The sequence below is a fragment of the Xiphophorus couchianus genome, chromosome 4 (assembly GCF_001444195.1).
Source record: "Xiphophorus couchianus chromosome 4, X_couchianus-1.0, whole genome shotgun sequence".
Taxonomy (NCBI): domain Eukaryota; kingdom Metazoa; phylum Chordata; class Actinopteri; order Cyprinodontiformes; family Poeciliidae; genus Xiphophorus; species Xiphophorus couchianus.
Window position 1 is genome coordinate 10678762 of NC_040231.1, and position 18199 is coordinate 10696960.

The 18199-nt window shown below is 38.6% G+C and overlaps 1 protein-coding gene across 3 annotated transcripts in view; it reads left to right on the forward strand.

Moving 5' to 3' along the window:
* nfatc3a (nuclear factor of activated T cells 3a) overlaps nt 1–17946 on the forward strand; it is a 64014-nt gene extending 46068 nt beyond the window's left edge. For all 3 annotated transcript variants that reach the window (XM_028014965.1, XM_028014967.1, XM_028014968.1), the window contains exons 9-10: nt 2352–3422; nt 15457–17946. In XM_028014965.1, coding sequence (XP_027870766.1) covers nt 2352–3422; nt 15457–15533 — 1148 coding nt within the window. In that variant the 3' untranslated portion in view covers nt 15534–17946. The remainder of the gene's footprint in view (nt 1–2351; nt 3423–15456) is intronic.
* The last annotated feature ends 253 nt before the right edge of the window (nt 17947–18199 follow it).

Sequence of the window (18199 nt, forward strand, 5' to 3'; positions counted from 1 at the left end):
CAGTGGATGTCCCAAATTCTGCTGGTTAAGGAAATCCACATCGGCATAAACACTGTCAGCAGAAGGAAGCACGAATTGCACTAAAATGTCCCGGTTGACGGCTGCTGCGAATTTACCCTACTTGTGTTTGATCATCTGTTGGACACCTCTCAACTCAGCAGTTTTCACCATAATTGGGCATGCCATAATGTATTGTATCATTTGTGTGTTTTAAAAATACTTTTTTCTTCTTTTTTTATGAAGTCATATTCTAAGTTTCAAAAAAGTAGATTTAGATCATATTAATCAAAATTAACAAACATGACATTCCATGTGTAGCGAATCTATGTAATGTCAGTGTTTTGCTTTTTGAATTCAATGAACTAAATTCTCTTTTTGATGATTTTCTAATTTATTAAGATGCACCTGTATTGTTGTGGTTTAGATGGGGACCCTCCACTAACAATAAGTTTAACACCTGCCAACTGTTTATTTTCTGACACTCACAGTGGCATCTTGTTTTTGTTTCACATGCACCGCTGCATTTTGTTTTTGTTATCCAGGAAAACTCCACTACACAGAAAGTCTGTTGTGATCATTTTGCAAAGTAGGCTCAGCTTTGGGTACTTTGATGTGTGATTGAGCATCACTGATAATTTCACTGAAGTCAAACGAGTTCGTTCTTTTCTTTAATATTGTTATTGTTTTTTTTTCCTGTTATAACCAGTCAAACTGAAAACACTGTTGGCGGATTATATTGACATGTGAGCATTTTGTGCAACACATCCAAACCCTGACTTTTACCGCAACAGTGTGTGTATTGTGTGTGTGCATGTTTCTGTGTATGTGTACAAGCGGCCTTGCCCATCCACCCACCCAGCCTTTCTTTTTGCAAGCACGCCCACTCGTCACAGGCAGTTCCTGTTTTCCCCGCTGACAGATCAGTGCAGCCAATGAGAACATTGTAGATTAACGCTGCTCTGTCAGTCAAGCTGGGTCGCTTACACCGCCGGTGTCACCACGGACACCGCCTGCTTTATTGTGGCAGGAGAAAAAGAGAAAAAGAAAGTCAGCCAATCAGTGGTGTTTCATGTTTCATCATGGGTTCCACTACCAAGAGCCTGTCGCAAATAATATCTATTTTTTAAGAAAATTGACCAAGAAAAAATCTAATATTTTTGCAAACAACCTATGTGTTTGTTTTGATTTTAATTGTTGCTTTGAGTTAAACTATGAATAGCCATACTTGAATTCAAAGTGTCACTCTTTTTCGCATTCTAATATCCCCAAGCCCTGTTTTCAGATTAAATAAATTGTGTTTAGCCTGACTGCGCCTCTTGTTTTCCTCGGTTCCTAAGGTCTGTCAGGGTGAGAAGAGGGCACAGTCAGTGCACTCATTTGTTCGTTTCAGTGTGATCTTGGCTGGGGGGCATTCAGTTCCTCATCCCACACATTTCACATGATGGCAACCAGACTGACTACATATGCTCTCTTCTGATTCAGAGCTGGATAAAAATAAAACTTGTGGTCACAAGGCACCAGATTGGGAAATAGGTTACCGATTGGCATAGCAGTGCTCTAAGCTGTCACAGTAAAGAGGAATGGCCCCATTTACAATGAAAATGTCAGTCTGTTCTTTCACCGGCTGTTTTAATCTGGAATGAGACCTATTTTGCTGTCACATATTTCAGAGACTCTCCTCACTGCATTGAGGTCCTTTTTTTAAGTTTTACTGCAGAGCTTTTCTATAATAAAATTGGAGTAAGGCAATCACTGGAGGATGAAAGTCTCCCTTTCATGTTGACTAAAATCAAAGAACTTGAAAGATTCATAGATCATATTTCCTTATTTTATTCTTACAACATTGAAAGTATTTCACTTGCGGGTGTCTGTAATACTCTCGAAGTCTTGCACATGCAGACACTTCCTTTAAGAAATGACTTATTTGTACATTAGTTTGCTTCTCTGTTGGTTTTGTTCTATAATAAATATTCATTTTTCATGTTTTTACATAAATTGCACATTTACTGTATATGTTCAGATTTTTTGGTCAGTTTTTTTGTTTCTTATTCCCTGACCAAAAATTTGTAATATTGTGCACAGGACTGTGAAATGATATTGAAGACTTAAGAGTCTACTTTGAACACTCCACACAGCCATGCACGCATTGAAGTTGTGCATCCTGCTCTTTTTGACACCACAGCCTCTCACATTGTCCTCCAGCTCACCCATGTTCAGAAGAAACTGCCTTTGTTTAAACATAAACTAGGAATGGATAGAGTGAATGCATACAATCCAATAAAAAGGCACTGTATAGCATGGTATGAATGATGTAAATGCAACTTTATTTTCTTTCCTCTCCTCCCTTTTAGTGATGGTGAAACAGGAACACAGAGATGAGCTGGACCTCACTGCCGTTCCTCCCATTTCCATGCCCTTGGCACATGCTCCCAGTCTGGTGCACCCTCAGCTGCCTTCTCCTGATCAGGGCCACCCATCGGACAACCTTATGTCCAGCTCTCTTCACAGCCTGGCCACGGGCTCCGGACCTGGCCTGCTACCTCTGCCGGGCCCCTGTTCCTCCCTGAGCTCCCCGCCTTTCCAGCACCTGCCTCACCTCCAGGGTCACAGTTTGCACCACCCCCCTGCAGACTGCCACATGACGTTCCACCAAGGCTCTGCTCCCGCTCCTCCCCGTCCCACCTATCAGCCTTTGCAGCACAGTCCGAGTCACAACCTGTCCTTCAATGGCCAGCCCAGCCTTTCTTCTCAGAGCTACGAGAGGATGCCCTTTCAGCAGAGCCCCACTGCGGCGTCACACCCAATAGGCCTGGGAATAGTTTACTCATCCAGTTGCTCCTCACCGTCTGCCCTTTCATCCTCACCCACCAACCCCATTGTTGGATCCCCTCAGAACCATCAGCCTATGCTGTCCCCCTCATCCCCACACCTCCACACACTCGGAGGCTTCCACTGCTCTCCGAATCCTAGCCAGGTTCCGTCTCAGGGAGGCCACCCCCTAAGTGGGCAGCACTCCTCGCAGCTGCAGAGAGGTCTAGGATACCACCCAGTAAGCCAAAGGTCAGCTTCTTGTCCCACACCGTCCACTGCCCCCCAACAACGGATGATCCCCTCTCCTCATTCTGGACCTTCTTCTCCTCAAGTCCACCCTTTGCCCTACCAGTCTCCCCCTTCATCCTCCCCCACCTCAGCTGGGAGTCCTCTGGGGCCCCTGCAGCAGCATTCAGGACAGCCATCTCCACAGGCCACGAGTCCAGTCATGACCAGCCTGTCCCCTGCAGCTGTGGGGCCACTGGTTCATCCACTAAGTCCTCAGGGGCCATTTCCCTCTGAAGGGGAGAGGCTGAATATTAAGCAAGAACCGGAGGAGAGGGAGCCCACCTTCCGCTCCATCGGCCTACAGGATATCACTCTGGATGACGGTAAGAGAAATGGTTTCTGAAAACAAGACGTTTTTACTCTGCCAAAATTAAACACCTTCACACACTGAGTTATTGTTAAAATTTCAAACATAAAGGCAGCTTTACATTATATCCACCACATTCACACACAAACTCTTAAGGCATTGGTACAAATTTTAAGACGGTCAATCTTTTCTGTTTATTTAGATAATTTTAAGTTTTAGACGTCAGAGCCACTTTACATGCAAACCCCATAACAAAATGTAATTTGACCAACCAAGTTTAAAAGGGCAGTGTTATGTAAAATAAACTTTTTTGAACTTTATATCATAATGTTATTCCTTCATCAGAAACATACCTGGAGTGTTAAACGCTCGGGCATCGACTTATTTTGGGGGGGAGGGCGGGAAATTAATCTACGTAGCTGAAAGTAAACAACAACATTAGTAGCCTACAGGGTGCTTGTTAACAAGCTTAAGATGCTGTATTGGTATTAGCTAGTCAATATTTAGCTAATATTAGCTGTATGGAACAACATTACTCAACTTAGTCGGTTAGTTTGGGAGGAAAACTGTAACAAATTCTTTGCATTTTGCTGGTTTTCTGCCATGATTCTAACACACACCTCTGCACAGCAGCAGCAGGTCTCCGTCGCTCCCGCACAGGTGTAAACCCAGCGCGAGCGTCTCAGCGATCATTGTTGTGTTTAAAGGTGGCTCGGAAAAACAGGGTACGACGTGTTATCAACGGATTAAACAGTTTTAACTGCTGAAAAATAAAGTGATGGAGGACACAGATATGGGAAGTGCAGAAGCCCTTATTGTATCAAATCGATATAGGAATAACAGAGAGTTGGCCACTTTAAGGTAAAAACAACAAACAGCTTCCAGTCCAAGGGGGGCACGGCTGAATCTGTGGGCGGGCAATGCCCCCCAATGCCCGCCCATGCCGCCGGGCCTGGTTGTGATGACGTACTGAAGGCAAAATGTTGCAAAGAGCAAGAGCTTCTTAAAAACAGAGGTCCAGTTTCAAGGCATTAAATTGCACAATCTAATTTCTTTTAAGTCATGATTGATATTTGCAACGTTTTATATCAATTAATAGTTACTTGATTGTTCTATAAAATGGCACTATGTGCCTGTAGTACACATGGTACTGCCTCTTTAACACGATATGTTGCATGTTCAAATTTAATATAAGCATATCCCTTTCTTTATGTGTAAGCTTCATCTTGTTGGCATGTGAATCAGTTACTATCGTTGTGTAAAATTAATGAATGGAAGGTGATTGGGCTCCTGTGGGTGTAGAAAAATCCCAAATATTCTTGGCACCACTATCTAGAATATGCATCTAGAGGTTTTATTGATTGTTCTTGCACTTTTTCTAGATTAACCCTAGAAAAAGTGAGTTAATCCAGTGTTTTACCAACTGCACTGTCATAAACTTTAACATAAGTTCATGATGAGGCCTGCAGGAACTAAATGTAGCTCTTGAGTGTTTTACACAGACCTCAGGGTAATCTTTCTTCCTGAAGATCAGTTACAGAACTGATATTTACCTCTTATACATAATCTATGGCTGTAGGCAGATAGTCAAGATTATTTTATAATCCTCTCCATCACTTCAAATATCTTCCCCCTTAGCATCTAGCAGAGGTTTTAGTAATACTTATCCCAGTTGTTAATCCGTATTTGCCACTTTGGATTGCATTGGGAAACATATTACAACTCTTGAACAAGTTCGGTTTTAGTCACCAAATTTTGGGGCAGGTTAAGAAACAGATAATTTTCTGTTCAAACAACCAAAACACTTTGTATCAAAATGTGATGTAGCTACTTACTGTCAAAAAGAGCAAGAGTTAGAGGTCACTGTTACAACAACAAAAACTCTTTCATAGCTAATTTAAGACTCAACCATTGGTCCAGCTTTTCACTTTGTCTTTCTGTCTCTGTTTTTAACTAATTCTGTTTGCTCTGCATAAACCTTTGGTTTGGCATTAGTTATTTTAAGCTCTATCTGTGACAAACCATAATGTCTGTCTGAAGCAAGGGACCGCCAAGAGATTAGGTTTACTGTTCAATATGCGATACGTTGGATAAACATGGATCTGGTGTAAAACAATACAGAGAATCAGTTGTTGTGATTTCAGGGGACTGAAACCTTGATGTCTGATAGCAGTGATAACATTTGGACTGACGTTGCAGAGCATAGTTGTATTTCAAGCTTCATTACTGAGGGGCCTGTCACCTGGTATTGGGTATCATAGACACAAAGAGGAGGGATAGCTGTAGTATTACATTAAATGGCTAATTGACATATGCCAGGATTTTGTATCTCTGGCAGCAATTTGATAATTAGTTACACTTTAAAACTTTGTTGGCTTCTTGGTTCCAGTGAAGGGAAGTGCATTGCATTATTTCTTGATACCTGCAAATATTGCAGTATTTACGTCATGTGAATGATCATGTTTATGTGCATGTGACTCCCATTTAGAACCCTAATTAGAATAGAACTTGGTGTTTCAAACTAGAAAAGTTGATTCAAAATGCTTTTAAATATCAGCTTAAGGTGTATTTTAATAAGAGTCTAGAAGATTAAACCTTAATTAGTACCCTGGTGAGGCTTTGCAGTAGAGGGTGTTATTGTGTGTTAGCAGGGGTCAACCTAATGAACATAAATCTGCCAACAACAGGTCACATGTGAAGCACCAATGTTCAGTGGAGTGTATCTGCAGTCCCTTCATTTTTTTCTCAGTTTACCACCACAGACAATCTATTTTGTTGAAATTTTAAATGAGACAATAGAAAGTGGTGCATAAAAGAAAAGGAATTGGAAAGTGATCTAGATTTTTTTTCTTTCCTTTTTTTACATTTCTTACAAATAAAATTATGAAAAGCTGGGCATGCATTTATTTGACCCCTTTGCACTGTTACCCATTAATAAAATCCAGTGCAACCAGTTGACTTAGTAAATGATGTCCTCCATCATCTAGAGGCACCTGTTGTTTTAAGGTCTCCAAGGTCACCACACTTTTCAGTTTTATATATGTTGAAATGTGTAAAATAATATTTCATCTTCGTTCCACTTCACACTTCTGCCATGTTTTGTGTTAGTTTATCATAAATTGAAATGGTGTAAACAATATTCTCTATTTAGAGTCACACAAGCCTTAAGATTCATCAAGTGTGGCTTTATTCACTCGCCCTCTTCTCCAGATAAAGTTTGCAACACAGTTCAGCTGGGAATGTAAGATCTCCCTTTGAGTCTTGAGCTAAAAATAGTTTTCTGTGCCAGTCCAGTTCCGTAGTCCAGATTTTTAACATAGCAACAGGAAGCTTTGCACAGCTCTGGGTTTTCGGAGGTTGTGGCAATCTCTCTTAATTAGATCACATTCACTCCAGTTTGGCAGAGAAACAGTTCAACAGCTACCTGAGTGCAAACTTGGAGGAAATATAAAGCAATTCTATAGTGACTAAAACCTTATATAGAATTATAGACATAAATCCATGCATTTAAGCAATTTTAGAATAAAAAGAAAAACAGAATGCTAAATGTATTAGCACTCTGAATCTACTATCAGCTCACTAAAATGTTTGGATGAGGGTTCAGGATCTTTGTCACATGAAGTTCGAGACAGCGGCTCTTTAATGGTTCAGTTTCTGTCCAAGCTTATGTCAGATTTTCAGATAGGATGCTCCTTCTGCCCCAAGTGCTTTGGAAAATTTCCCTTTGAACATTTTTCTTAAATCAAACTCAAAACACAATTGCAGGCTCATGCCTGTGGTATGAGACCGAGTTCTACATTTAGTGTAGAAAGTGCTCTGGTTAGCAAGCAGATGGCCCTTGTGACGCACACCAAAGCATGCTTGAGATGTGTGTGTTAGTGCGTGCATGAGAGGGCTAAAAAAAAAAAGGGTGGGTTGTCTGTGTGTCTGTTGATTTGATGTTTTCGAGGTTTGTGTGTGTCCGTGTGTGTTCCCAGGGCAGAACACACAGGAGGTGAGAAGACAGACTGATAGACAGGTTCAAAATCCAGCTCCTCTGCAGGGTCACTGTGCTGAGACAATCAGTCTGAAATGCACTTGGTGGTTAAAAGAAACATAAAACATATTTTTACTGTATGTCGGTTATGAATTTGAGAGATTAGTCTCAATTAAATAAAAATGAGCAAGGTCGTGGATATTCTTCTTTGCTAAACTTCAGGTGGAGAACTTCATTTTCTTTGTTCGACTCAAACTTATTGCGCTGCGTAACGGTTCCCAACAACTGCTGCCAGTTTCTGTTTTCATCTTTCTCTCTCGAGAAACTTGCACATGAGCACACCGCTTCATCTGATTGGAAATATAAATGAAGCAACACAGTGAAACATCAGAAATGTTGCTCGTCATACAGGCTAGTTTGTTGGTATGTTTATTTTTTTTCTCCAAAGGAATACTTTCAGCAGTGCATTATTCTGTAGTTTTATTCTGGTGGGTCAGGCTTTTGGATGTTTTTTTTAAATGATCCATTATTATAAAGCATAAAGGCAATATTTAAATAAAATATTTTGTGGTAATTTACTCTTATTACTGCTTTGCCGTCGACAATAAAAGGAAAGGCCATCAACTGTCAGTTTCAATGAAAACAAATGATAAAATTTGAAAATATAGGTTGACTGTAGACCTGTTTATAGATATTGATCTTAGAATTATGAATTATATTTTTTTATTTTTTACCTCCTGGTTTTCTGTTTATTTGTGATGATGTTGCCTCATAAACTAAACATGATTACTGTAAAATTAGTTAAGCAATAAGTGGTCAAAAGTTAAATAAAATATATCTTTATAAGTTAAATAAAGTATATATTTAGAAGACTTTGATATCTGATGATGATAAATAAATTATTCAATTAATTTCTGAATGTGCAGAAATATAGTAGTATTATTGGTACCGTGATACAGAAGCCTTTTTTTTTTTTTAATCAATATAAAGTTCTTATATTTAAAGGTAAAGTTAATGTTATTTATATAGCACATTTTCAGCAACAAGGCAATACAAAGTGCTTTATGTGTTTAAAGACTTAGAAAAAATAATAATCTGCTTGCAGGTCTCTTCGGTGTGATTATTTGTAATGCAGGAGATAAATCACTGGTTGTTTTGTTAATCTGCTCAAGTATGGGTGTGTGTGTTTGTGTGTGAGAGAGAGAAACCAGTAAGAGCAAGAGGCTTTGTGCTGCCATTAATCAACTAGACCAGTAATAACATCGAACTCCTCATTTGATGACAGAAGAAAAAAACTGTGGAAGGAAAATATGTTTCCATTAAGATTTGCCGCAGCTCTTTACAAAAAATGGCAAAAATTTCTGGTCTTTTTTTCCCCTTTTTAACAAGTGGAAAAGGATTTTTTGTCTCATGTTTCCACACAGTTTAAAAAATATGTATTGCAGAGGTTTTCACTGAATCCAAAAGGTTTGTGCAGAGAAGTTGCCAGAAGTTTTTTTTTTTGTTATTTTTTAGGCAGGAGAAGCCCAGAACTCCCTCTGTTTGGGTCAAAGTAATGCTTTAACATATTTTACACATTTTTCATAACAGAAATGAACTGAACAGTGTAATGAGAAGTAAATGTGTTTTTTTATTTTTTATTTTTGCCTTATTTTAATGTTTTTGAATGTATAAATCAGTACAGTTTTAGTAATGTTTTAGTGCAGACTTGGCTCAGAGAACTGAAATGGATTTTGCTGTTGACATGTTTTTGTGTGTAAAAGTCAGTAACATTATTTTGCTCATTCGTAGAATCTTGTGGTTGTTTTTTGCCTCCAGTTTGGTTTTAACAAACCTAACAAGCCTGTTTAAAAAAAAAAAAAAAAAAAAAAAAAGTAACGGAAAGGAAAATTCAAGCAGCTATAATTTTCTTTCTGGAAGATGAAACACTGGTGTTGATTTATAAGCAAAGTGTTACCTGTTAAACTTTCCAAAATATTTCAGCTTATAATCCCACCATATTACTTAGTTTTTTGCTGTTCAGGCTCCAGACTTCCTTCTTAAAGTTTCGCCTTAAGTGATCTTTCAGGGTGGAACAACTTTTGCGTCCCAGATCAAAGGCTGGGATTCTTGTGAATCGCTTACCGTCACTTTAAATGGGAACTCCACGAATGATTCAGAGATGAGTGACATTGAGAAACCGACTCTGTGATGAGCTTTTCTGCTGTGCTCTGCATATTCACCCACTCACTTTCTGAGCCCAACACTGGAATTAAAGTAAATAAATAATAATAATAAAAAACAAAAAACAAGGAGAACACAAAGAACATAAGAAGAGACCACAGAATGAAGTTCAATTTATTTTCCAGATATTTCTAATGTGTGATTTCTTCAGAGGAAATGTGTGCATGTCATTACAGGAAGCTGCAATTGGAAAATGTTTTCTTTGATATTCCCTCTTGCAAGGCAAACCCAGCCTTGCTTTTCCCTGTGCACAACGGTTTTCCATTGTGGCATGTTGTCTTCATTTGGTGGAGTCAAGAATCAGTCAGTCTTCATGTTATTTGCTTAAACTGCTCTGCCAGAGTAATGTTATTATGCCTGGTTGAGGGAACTTTTTTCAGTGTGTCATAGAGGTTTATGGTAATTGCCCATTTTCCATTTCAACAGTAGACGTGTTTATTTTACTGGATGTCCGAATGTCTTTTTCACTTCTGTTTTGCATTAGGGAGATCTCTCCTGTGAGCCCCTTTGAGATGCTCTTTAGAAATGAAGGGGTGAAATTACTCATTTGCCGTGGTCTCCTAGATGTGAAACTTTGGTTTGGGGAAATTAAAGGAACCCATTAAACTTCTCCTTTCACTCTGGGGAGATTTCTGGACAAACTGGTTTCTAGTTTTAAAGATCTAAACTGACATTTTGCGAATGCAACCTATTTTCCAGACTTGTTCCGGGATATGTCTTTATTATTCAGAATTTTGTTCCATGCTGCTTAACACTGCAGTTTATTCTTCCCTTACTCTCTGTGAAGAAAAAAAGGTCACTCCTGCTGCCAGTGAAAAATGCCATGTGCATGTCAAGTCTTGCAAAAACATTTTCCTATTTTATTTTGGAACCACTAGCTCATAGATATTATATTGACATTTATTGTCAAAGTATAACACAAACAAGTGTATACTTGTGAAGTAGATGCTAAATATATTTTATTTTTATCTTAAAAGTGTGGCATGCATATACATTCAGTCCCCATGAGTCAATACTTACAATTTTGAAGATCTGTAGACTTCTTTTTAAAATCAGTAAATCTCTGACAGATTCTTAATGAGATTTGTGTCTGTCAATTTAACAAGTGAATAGACTTTGGTCTTAAACTGAAAAGCACCACCACAGCATGCTGCCGCCACCACCATGTTTCACGGGGGGGGTGTAGTGTGTTTGTTTCTACAACATGTAGCATTTTGCCAAAAATTTGATTTGTGGTCTCATCTAGCTGCTTTCTTTGTTTGCTGTGTCCTCTATATGGGATTTCCTTAAGTAGCACAATTTACAGAATACATTTTACTTCTTCACAAGTTTTGAGGGGTTTTATATTAAAGATTTTTTTCAGCACTAGAGACCTTTATTGACAGTGACTAGACAGGAAATGGGTGGAAAGAGAAGAGCTTGGGGAGGAACATGGAGCAAAGGTGTCAGGGTGGGAATCGAACCCAGAACCTCTGTGTTTAGGACAATAGCCTCTGCATTTGGGGTGTTCGCTCTATTTCTGCACCATCCCTGGCCTGTCTGGTGGTTTTCTTTGTCTTCATTTTGCTGTTTGTTCTCTAGTTACAGCATAACTTTAATGGCAGCTAATTACACAGAGTTATTATTCAAGGATGAAAGTGTTTCTAAAGCGTATGTTTTCCTTCCACTTCACTATTATGCACTGCTTTGTCTTAAAGATGTAGTGAAAAAGTTCAATGGGTAATGCAGTTTTTGTTTTGTTTTTTTTACTCTTTTTTTTTTTTTCCCAATCAGACATTTTCAGTCTTGTAACACAAGTGATAAACAGATTTTTTTTCTTTTAATCCAGAGAAGATTAGACATTTAGAAGTCCTTGGTTCACACTGAAAGGAGCAATCTGATGACAACCTACTAGCATATGTAGTAGTAGTAGTAGTAGTCATCGGGTGAATGTAGATGTATATATTTTGTGTAGGGAGCCCCCCTGCCAGTCATCTGCAGAGGATCTCCCTCCGGCTGAGACATTCAGAGCCACAGTTACTACGACAGGCAGCGCTGAATCACTGGTTTTCTGTTGCACTGTCATGAACAATACCAGTAAACCCGAGAAAACTCTATCAGCATATGAAACCAGTCTAAAGCTGAACTCGACTCAAAGCTCTCTTTCACTTCTGGATTCCTGATGTGTGGAGCTCCACCTTATATTGAAGTGCAGAATATCTCTGTCACATTAACAAAAATATTCTTTATTGAGTAAAAAGTTATCTTCAGAGGGGACATTTTTAAAAATCAACATGTTTTAATTAAGGTAGCTTATTGTGAGGTGACGAGGTTTGGGTTTGGGTTTCACTGACAGGGAAAACTACGGAAGTATAAGAGATAAACATCCAGGCCTTTTTGGCTGCTTCAAGACTGAAATGAAAATTCGCCTCCTTTCTAACAGCCCCAAATCAGATCATCCAAATTTGCATTTAGCGCAGCTGAAATCTCGGGAGTGGAAGCGACGTGAAAAGGTTTCTGACAAATCATCTGCAGAACCTTCTCCCTGCAGCTCGTTTTATGAGAAAAGCGAATGAATCAAATCGAGAGGAATTACTCTGAAGTTGCTGTTGATCGAGTCACTGGCTTTTGGTTTATTTAATGCCAGTTGGTCTGACTTGGCCTTCTCTGAGTGACTTTGGGTTAATGTTTGCCTCTGCAATAATCTGATCAGTACTTTTACAGCGGAAAGTGATATGTTTTTGCAGACGCCCACTTAATGTCGGTCTGTCACACTCTGCTTCATGTCGCTCATATTCCTGTGGTATTTCAGCTGATTGACTTTTATGGCCTGTTGTTGCACAGTTTACCATGTTGCGCTTCAACAATGCAGAATACCTCTAAGGAGCCTTCAGGAACCAGAATTCTGATAGGTGCTGCATCGTATGGCACGTAAAGCATCACATTGTTCAAATTTTCTATTTTCACTCATCTCAGTTTGGGTAAATTGTATTAAATATGGCAGTATCCACCAGCCACTGCTGTATAAAGGGCTGCAACTAAAGAGGAGCCTAGATAAGAGAAGTGCAGCTCTTAATTTTTACAGATACAGCTGCTGTGTCGCTCGGCTGCACTTCTAACAGCTGTAAGATTTTGTTTATTTTGAGCCCATCTGCACCAGTCGCCTTTCAAAAGGTCACGGCCTTTAAAGGAGATATGCGCTCCTCCATCACAGTTTTATTCTAACCCAGAGAATAGTGTGACAAATTGGCAAAGTGGAGTAGATTATATCCCCATGTTCGGCTGTGTATGTAGAGGTAAATGTTTGCTTCGATAGTTGCACGGTTGTCTCATAAGTGCGTGGTGGTTCTGCGAGTGTGACAGTGTGTGTGTGAACATGGTTGACATGGGAAAGGAAGAGCCTCCCACGCTAACAGGATGATGTGAGTGATGGTGGCCAGACACAAAAGCAAAGCACCAAGAAACATAAATAATGCACACTGAGGCGCTAAATAAAGAGTTGGATGCCTGAGCAAAGGCTTTAAAACTAATTTGAAAACTGTTACAGTGATTTTCCGTTTAAGCACACAATGAAATGGTTTAACTCTGAATATGAAAATTACTGCCCTTTTAAAAGTCAATAAAGCCGTTCCACGTAGCTATTCGGTTTCTCATTTTGCCAGCGTTTTGCTTTGTAGTGTATATTTAAATATGACTTATTTTTCTTCTGGTTTCTCATCACTGAGTCACTCCCTGGTACTTTTTTTTTCAATTAAGTTACAGCAAGAGGTTTGTTTATAATAAAGAGAGGAATGTCTTAATTTTACGTCACAGCGGAGAGATTTACAGCTGCATGTTACCTGCCATGTCTAAACAAGTCTGCCTGCAAATCTCTCTGTGCCAAACTGGGCCAGAGGTCTATACTACACCCTCTCCAAACCAGTTTACCCTGTCTGATTTCTGCGCTGCGTGACTGACCTTTTATCGTCACACTTAAGGCTCTTGGGGAAACCACATGAAGAAGTCGCAGCATGAAAACTAAACACTTTACATGCTGTCACAGTGGAAGCGAGAAGATGTTTGCCATAGGTTTCAGCCAAATGGGATTCTTCTGTCAGTCCTCTTATCTTCTTTCCCACGTTAAAGTGTTTGATGTTGATTTACTTCAAAGCTGTAGTTTTTTTTTTTATCATTATTTTTTTATTAGCTCCCTGCTCTGTTTCTTGTGGTTCTGCTCTAAGCACCGAATGGAGGAAGCAGATGGAAAACAATCGCACATGCTGGCTAAAAAGCAGACAGCAGCACAGAGAAGGGCTTATTAGTTTTTGTTTTTTTTTTAATCGCTCACCGAGTCTGGAGTAATTAACCTCGCTGTGCCTGAGTGCCTCTCACATTAACGACATGTTTTTTACCGATGACTAGGTTTCACACAGCTCCTGAGCTATGCTTGAAAACCCTATGAAAGGGTCTTGAGGAAATGCACCCAACCACTGTTAATGAAGTAATGAACAAGCCTGCTGCTCTGGCTGTTCTTTTAAGAGTCACTGGAATAACTTATCTAACAGGACTCTTGGACTCAATCAGTTATATGAGCTGGCTGGCACAGCCTGTGAATGGAATAGTTTGTGATTATATCTCACGTCATGGCAATTGACTTTGCGACCTCTGAGTTTCCCACTCTGTTGTAGTTTTTTTCCCCCATTTTTAGCACAGAGTTTTGATCCTGAAACGATTCCGGTGTGGAACTACACTGCCCTCTGGTGGAGAGAGACACTTGTAGCCAAAGGCTTTGCTTTGCTTTGTGTGAAAACTACAAATGAATCTCAGTAAGAATGTCATCGTCATTTATTTCAGCAGTTTAATTATTTAAAGTGAAACGCTGAAGCATATATTGATATATTTCAGGTCTTTTATTTATTTTTTTAGAAATAGATATTTAATTCCATACATATTGATTGAGTTTATCTAAAGTTGATTGATCTTATCGACTTTAGATTGACAATCGGCTATTTTCTCATATGCTGAATTTAAAAAAGCACATCATTATATTTTAACTAATATTTTTTGTGTCAGCTGTGTTAAATATTGACTGAATAAACAGTAACATTATTAAACTTAGAGGTATTTATAAAATATAACAAAACACAAACTTGTTGGGTTGCTGGATAGAGAAATAAAATAATAAAATAAACCATTAATCAGCATTTGATTGTAAGTAGATTAATTATTTGCAATGATGTGACAACCACCTAGATAATTGACACCTTTCCGAAGGGGTTCAAAGGTCATTGCTAACGAAAGTGGCTGTATGTATACAGGTATTTTAATAGAGAGTTGAGTGGAGGGAAGAACTGGTAAAAAAAAAAAAAAAAAAAAAGGTTACAAAAGCAGGAACTACAGCAGCATTAAGAGGATTGTAAATAATATCCTATTCTCTAGTTTGGATGTATGGATGCTTTTTCAAAGACCAATAACCTTTAATTTTATTCAAAAGAATCTTACTACTGGAACTGGAAGATAATTTGAATATCCAGAATAAAACCACAACAACCAAAACCAATAAATAAAACAGAAATGAAAAACCCCACTGACAACTAGAACATAAATAAATTCAATTATGAGGTATCTGTAAACAAAACACTTTAATCTTTAGAACAGAAATTATTTTCATTTATTATGTAGTTAACTGATAGTTGTTTATTGCGATACAACAATGTGTCACTCATGTCACCTGTTGGTTTATGACTTGTCTTAAAGTTTGTATGTGAGCTAAGATCAAAAATCCCCGTTCCAACAATAAATATCTTTCTGACATCTTTAAACTGTATCTGAAGATGGCTTGGAGCGCTTTTAAATTGTTTCCGTCTTTCTGTTCTTGTTTCTCTCCCCACAGTAAATGAGATCATCGGCAGAGACATGTCCCAGTCCCCCAGCGCTCACGGCCCTCAGTCGGCGCACAACCATTCGTAGCTCAGATCTTTGCCTGAACCGTCACACGGTCTTTTTTTTTTTTTTGTGGCTCACGCAGCATCACCTCCAGCTGTTAAACCCTGCAAACGCTGACCTGGTGGAAGAAGACTGAAGACTATGGTGAAGGGCAAAGCCACGTTTCTGTTTTCAACCATGAGATCTCTGTTATAGATGGAAAAACACACAACTTCACACAGATGCAGAGCAGACATGCAGAGCTGGAGCAGTTTTTTTAAATTTTTTTTTTGCTCTTCACAGCTGTGTGTAGGCTTGTGTTTGAACATCTGTCCATTCACAGCTCTGCTGTCTTCCTGATGGTCCGCTTGAAGTTTTCAATCCTCTTCTCACCAGCATCAACTCGTGAATTAAAGATGCAGCTCAAAGCTGTGTTGCAGGGATCCAGGGCTGCGCATCCCACTTCTTCAGAAGATTTTTTTTTTAAATCTGTGCAAACGTGGACACTTGCTAACATCAATTAAAGAGAGAAAGAAATTTGAGACTTGATTTGCCATACAATTAATTCAAATCAAACCTTCCAGTAGTATTAAGAAGAAGTTTCCCCCTAAAAGACGAATGTGGTCACGGTGTTGGAGTTCAGCAGCTTGTTTTCCTTCTGCAAAATGCAACATTCCACAGACTTGCAGCTGTGTAGGTATCTGTACAGTAATGAACCCCGTTTCTTCCATTAGAGCTCTGTTTTTCCTTTGCTTCTTTGAACAAATGCCTTATTAATGTTTAGCAAATCTGAACTGTAGCACAAGCTTTTCTTTTTTTTTTCTCACCAGACTTTAAGACTGAAGAGTGCTTGTTTTAGAAACAGATGTGCTTCTTTTGGATTTATAATTTCACAGTAAGATTATTTAGTGTTTTACTTTTTTTTTGACAATTCATAGAGGGTTTCTAGTTGGTCCTCAGAAATGGAGCTCTCTGCCACTAAAACTATTTTCCTCTCAAATGTGCCTTTGATTTCCTAATGCACCACGCTTTCAAATGACAGCTGACTCAGGCTTCGATGGAAAATGTTCTGACAAAAATTGTGAAAGTATTTTATATATAAAGTGGTCTGTATGTTGTATTTATGTAATGTCCTCATTTGTAAAGAACAATGAAAAATCCTAGAATCCAGACAGCAAAATCTGGACATTTTGGGGTCTTCCAAACCTTTTCTGCTTGCAACAATCGATGTCTGCTGTCTACAATCAGAGTTCTCTTAAATTGTTTCCAGAATGCTCGATGATTTGTTCCTGTATTTTTCCCCCGGCTCGCGCAAATGTGCAGTGGCTGCACTGCAGCAATAAGTCATCCTCCAGGGAAGAGCAGACTGACTGATCCAGGTGCTGGTTTGATGATTTCCACTGACTTTTATTTTTTTGCCTTAAGATTGATGGTGGTTTGAAGTCAGTTTCCAGGTAAAAATTATTCTGCTATGCATTGATATTCTGCTTAATGCCTTTAAAAATAACAAAAAAAGACAAAAAAAATTACCTTGATGCCTCTAGAAGTAGATTGTAGACTCATAGATGCTTGAATGGAGGACACAGCATAAGCATCTTAATTCAGTTGTATTTGAGGATGGATGGTAGCTGCTTGAACCAAATTTCTTGTATATATGACAACTTTTCAACAACAAAAGCACACAGGTTTAGGCTATGCACACTATAACGGCAGCAAATGAGAGGTAAAGTTCTTGTAAAGAATGTTTTTGGACTTCACGTAGAAGAACAGAAACTCTCAGAAGAGAATATCATCATGTCGCATGAACTATGTAGGCTGCCTTAACTCCTGTTTGTGAACCAGTTGGTTTGAGTTTTTCCCACTTTTCTTCTCCAAAATGACTGAGACTGATCAATAACGGTTATCGATGTTGTACATTTCAGGTTCACAGGGTCAACCAAACGGGGTGGGTGGGAGAACAGAGAAATGTTTGCATTAAAGTCAATTTTGCAGCTTGAGAGACCGGAGTCCACAACACAAACGAAACAAAACCAGCATCGACAATAAACTCTGAACTCCGGCTGCTGTCCTTTTCTGCCACAACCAAAGATCGAACAATTTGTTCCTACTTTAGATAAGGCTGCAAAGACTACAACTCTATTTTTGATACTTTCAAATGGATATGGATGTCATTCCTAAGAGGTTAAGGACATTAACAGGTGTCTGTTGAAACGATATATATATAAATATATCACATATATTTATATATATATACAACTTTGTAAAATAAAAGGGAAATACAGGTTTTAGCTGATGTTTACCAAGCCTTGTATTGTCATTTCTTGTATATTTTGTATGTTAAATGTTTTGTAATTTTTAAGACTGCAGTGCTTTTTTTCTGAAATTATTCAAAGGGAATGATACCTTGCATCATACTGTAGGCTCTAACGTAGTGTATCTCAATAAAACTGAAAACTCACTCATGGCTTCGCATTACTGTTTTCCTGAAAGCAAATTGTTTCATCCTTTCTTGTCTTTAGCACAATTTCTTCTTCCTGATTTTGTAGATTTAGAATTATTTGTATAATTTTTATTTGTCTTTAAAATACCAGAATTTGCACATAACTGTATTTTTGTCTGATGGCATTATTTTTAAACATTAAATTGGATTTTATGATCAGTTATTCAGTACGTAGGTCACTTTTTTTTTACCAAATACTTTTTTACTCTAG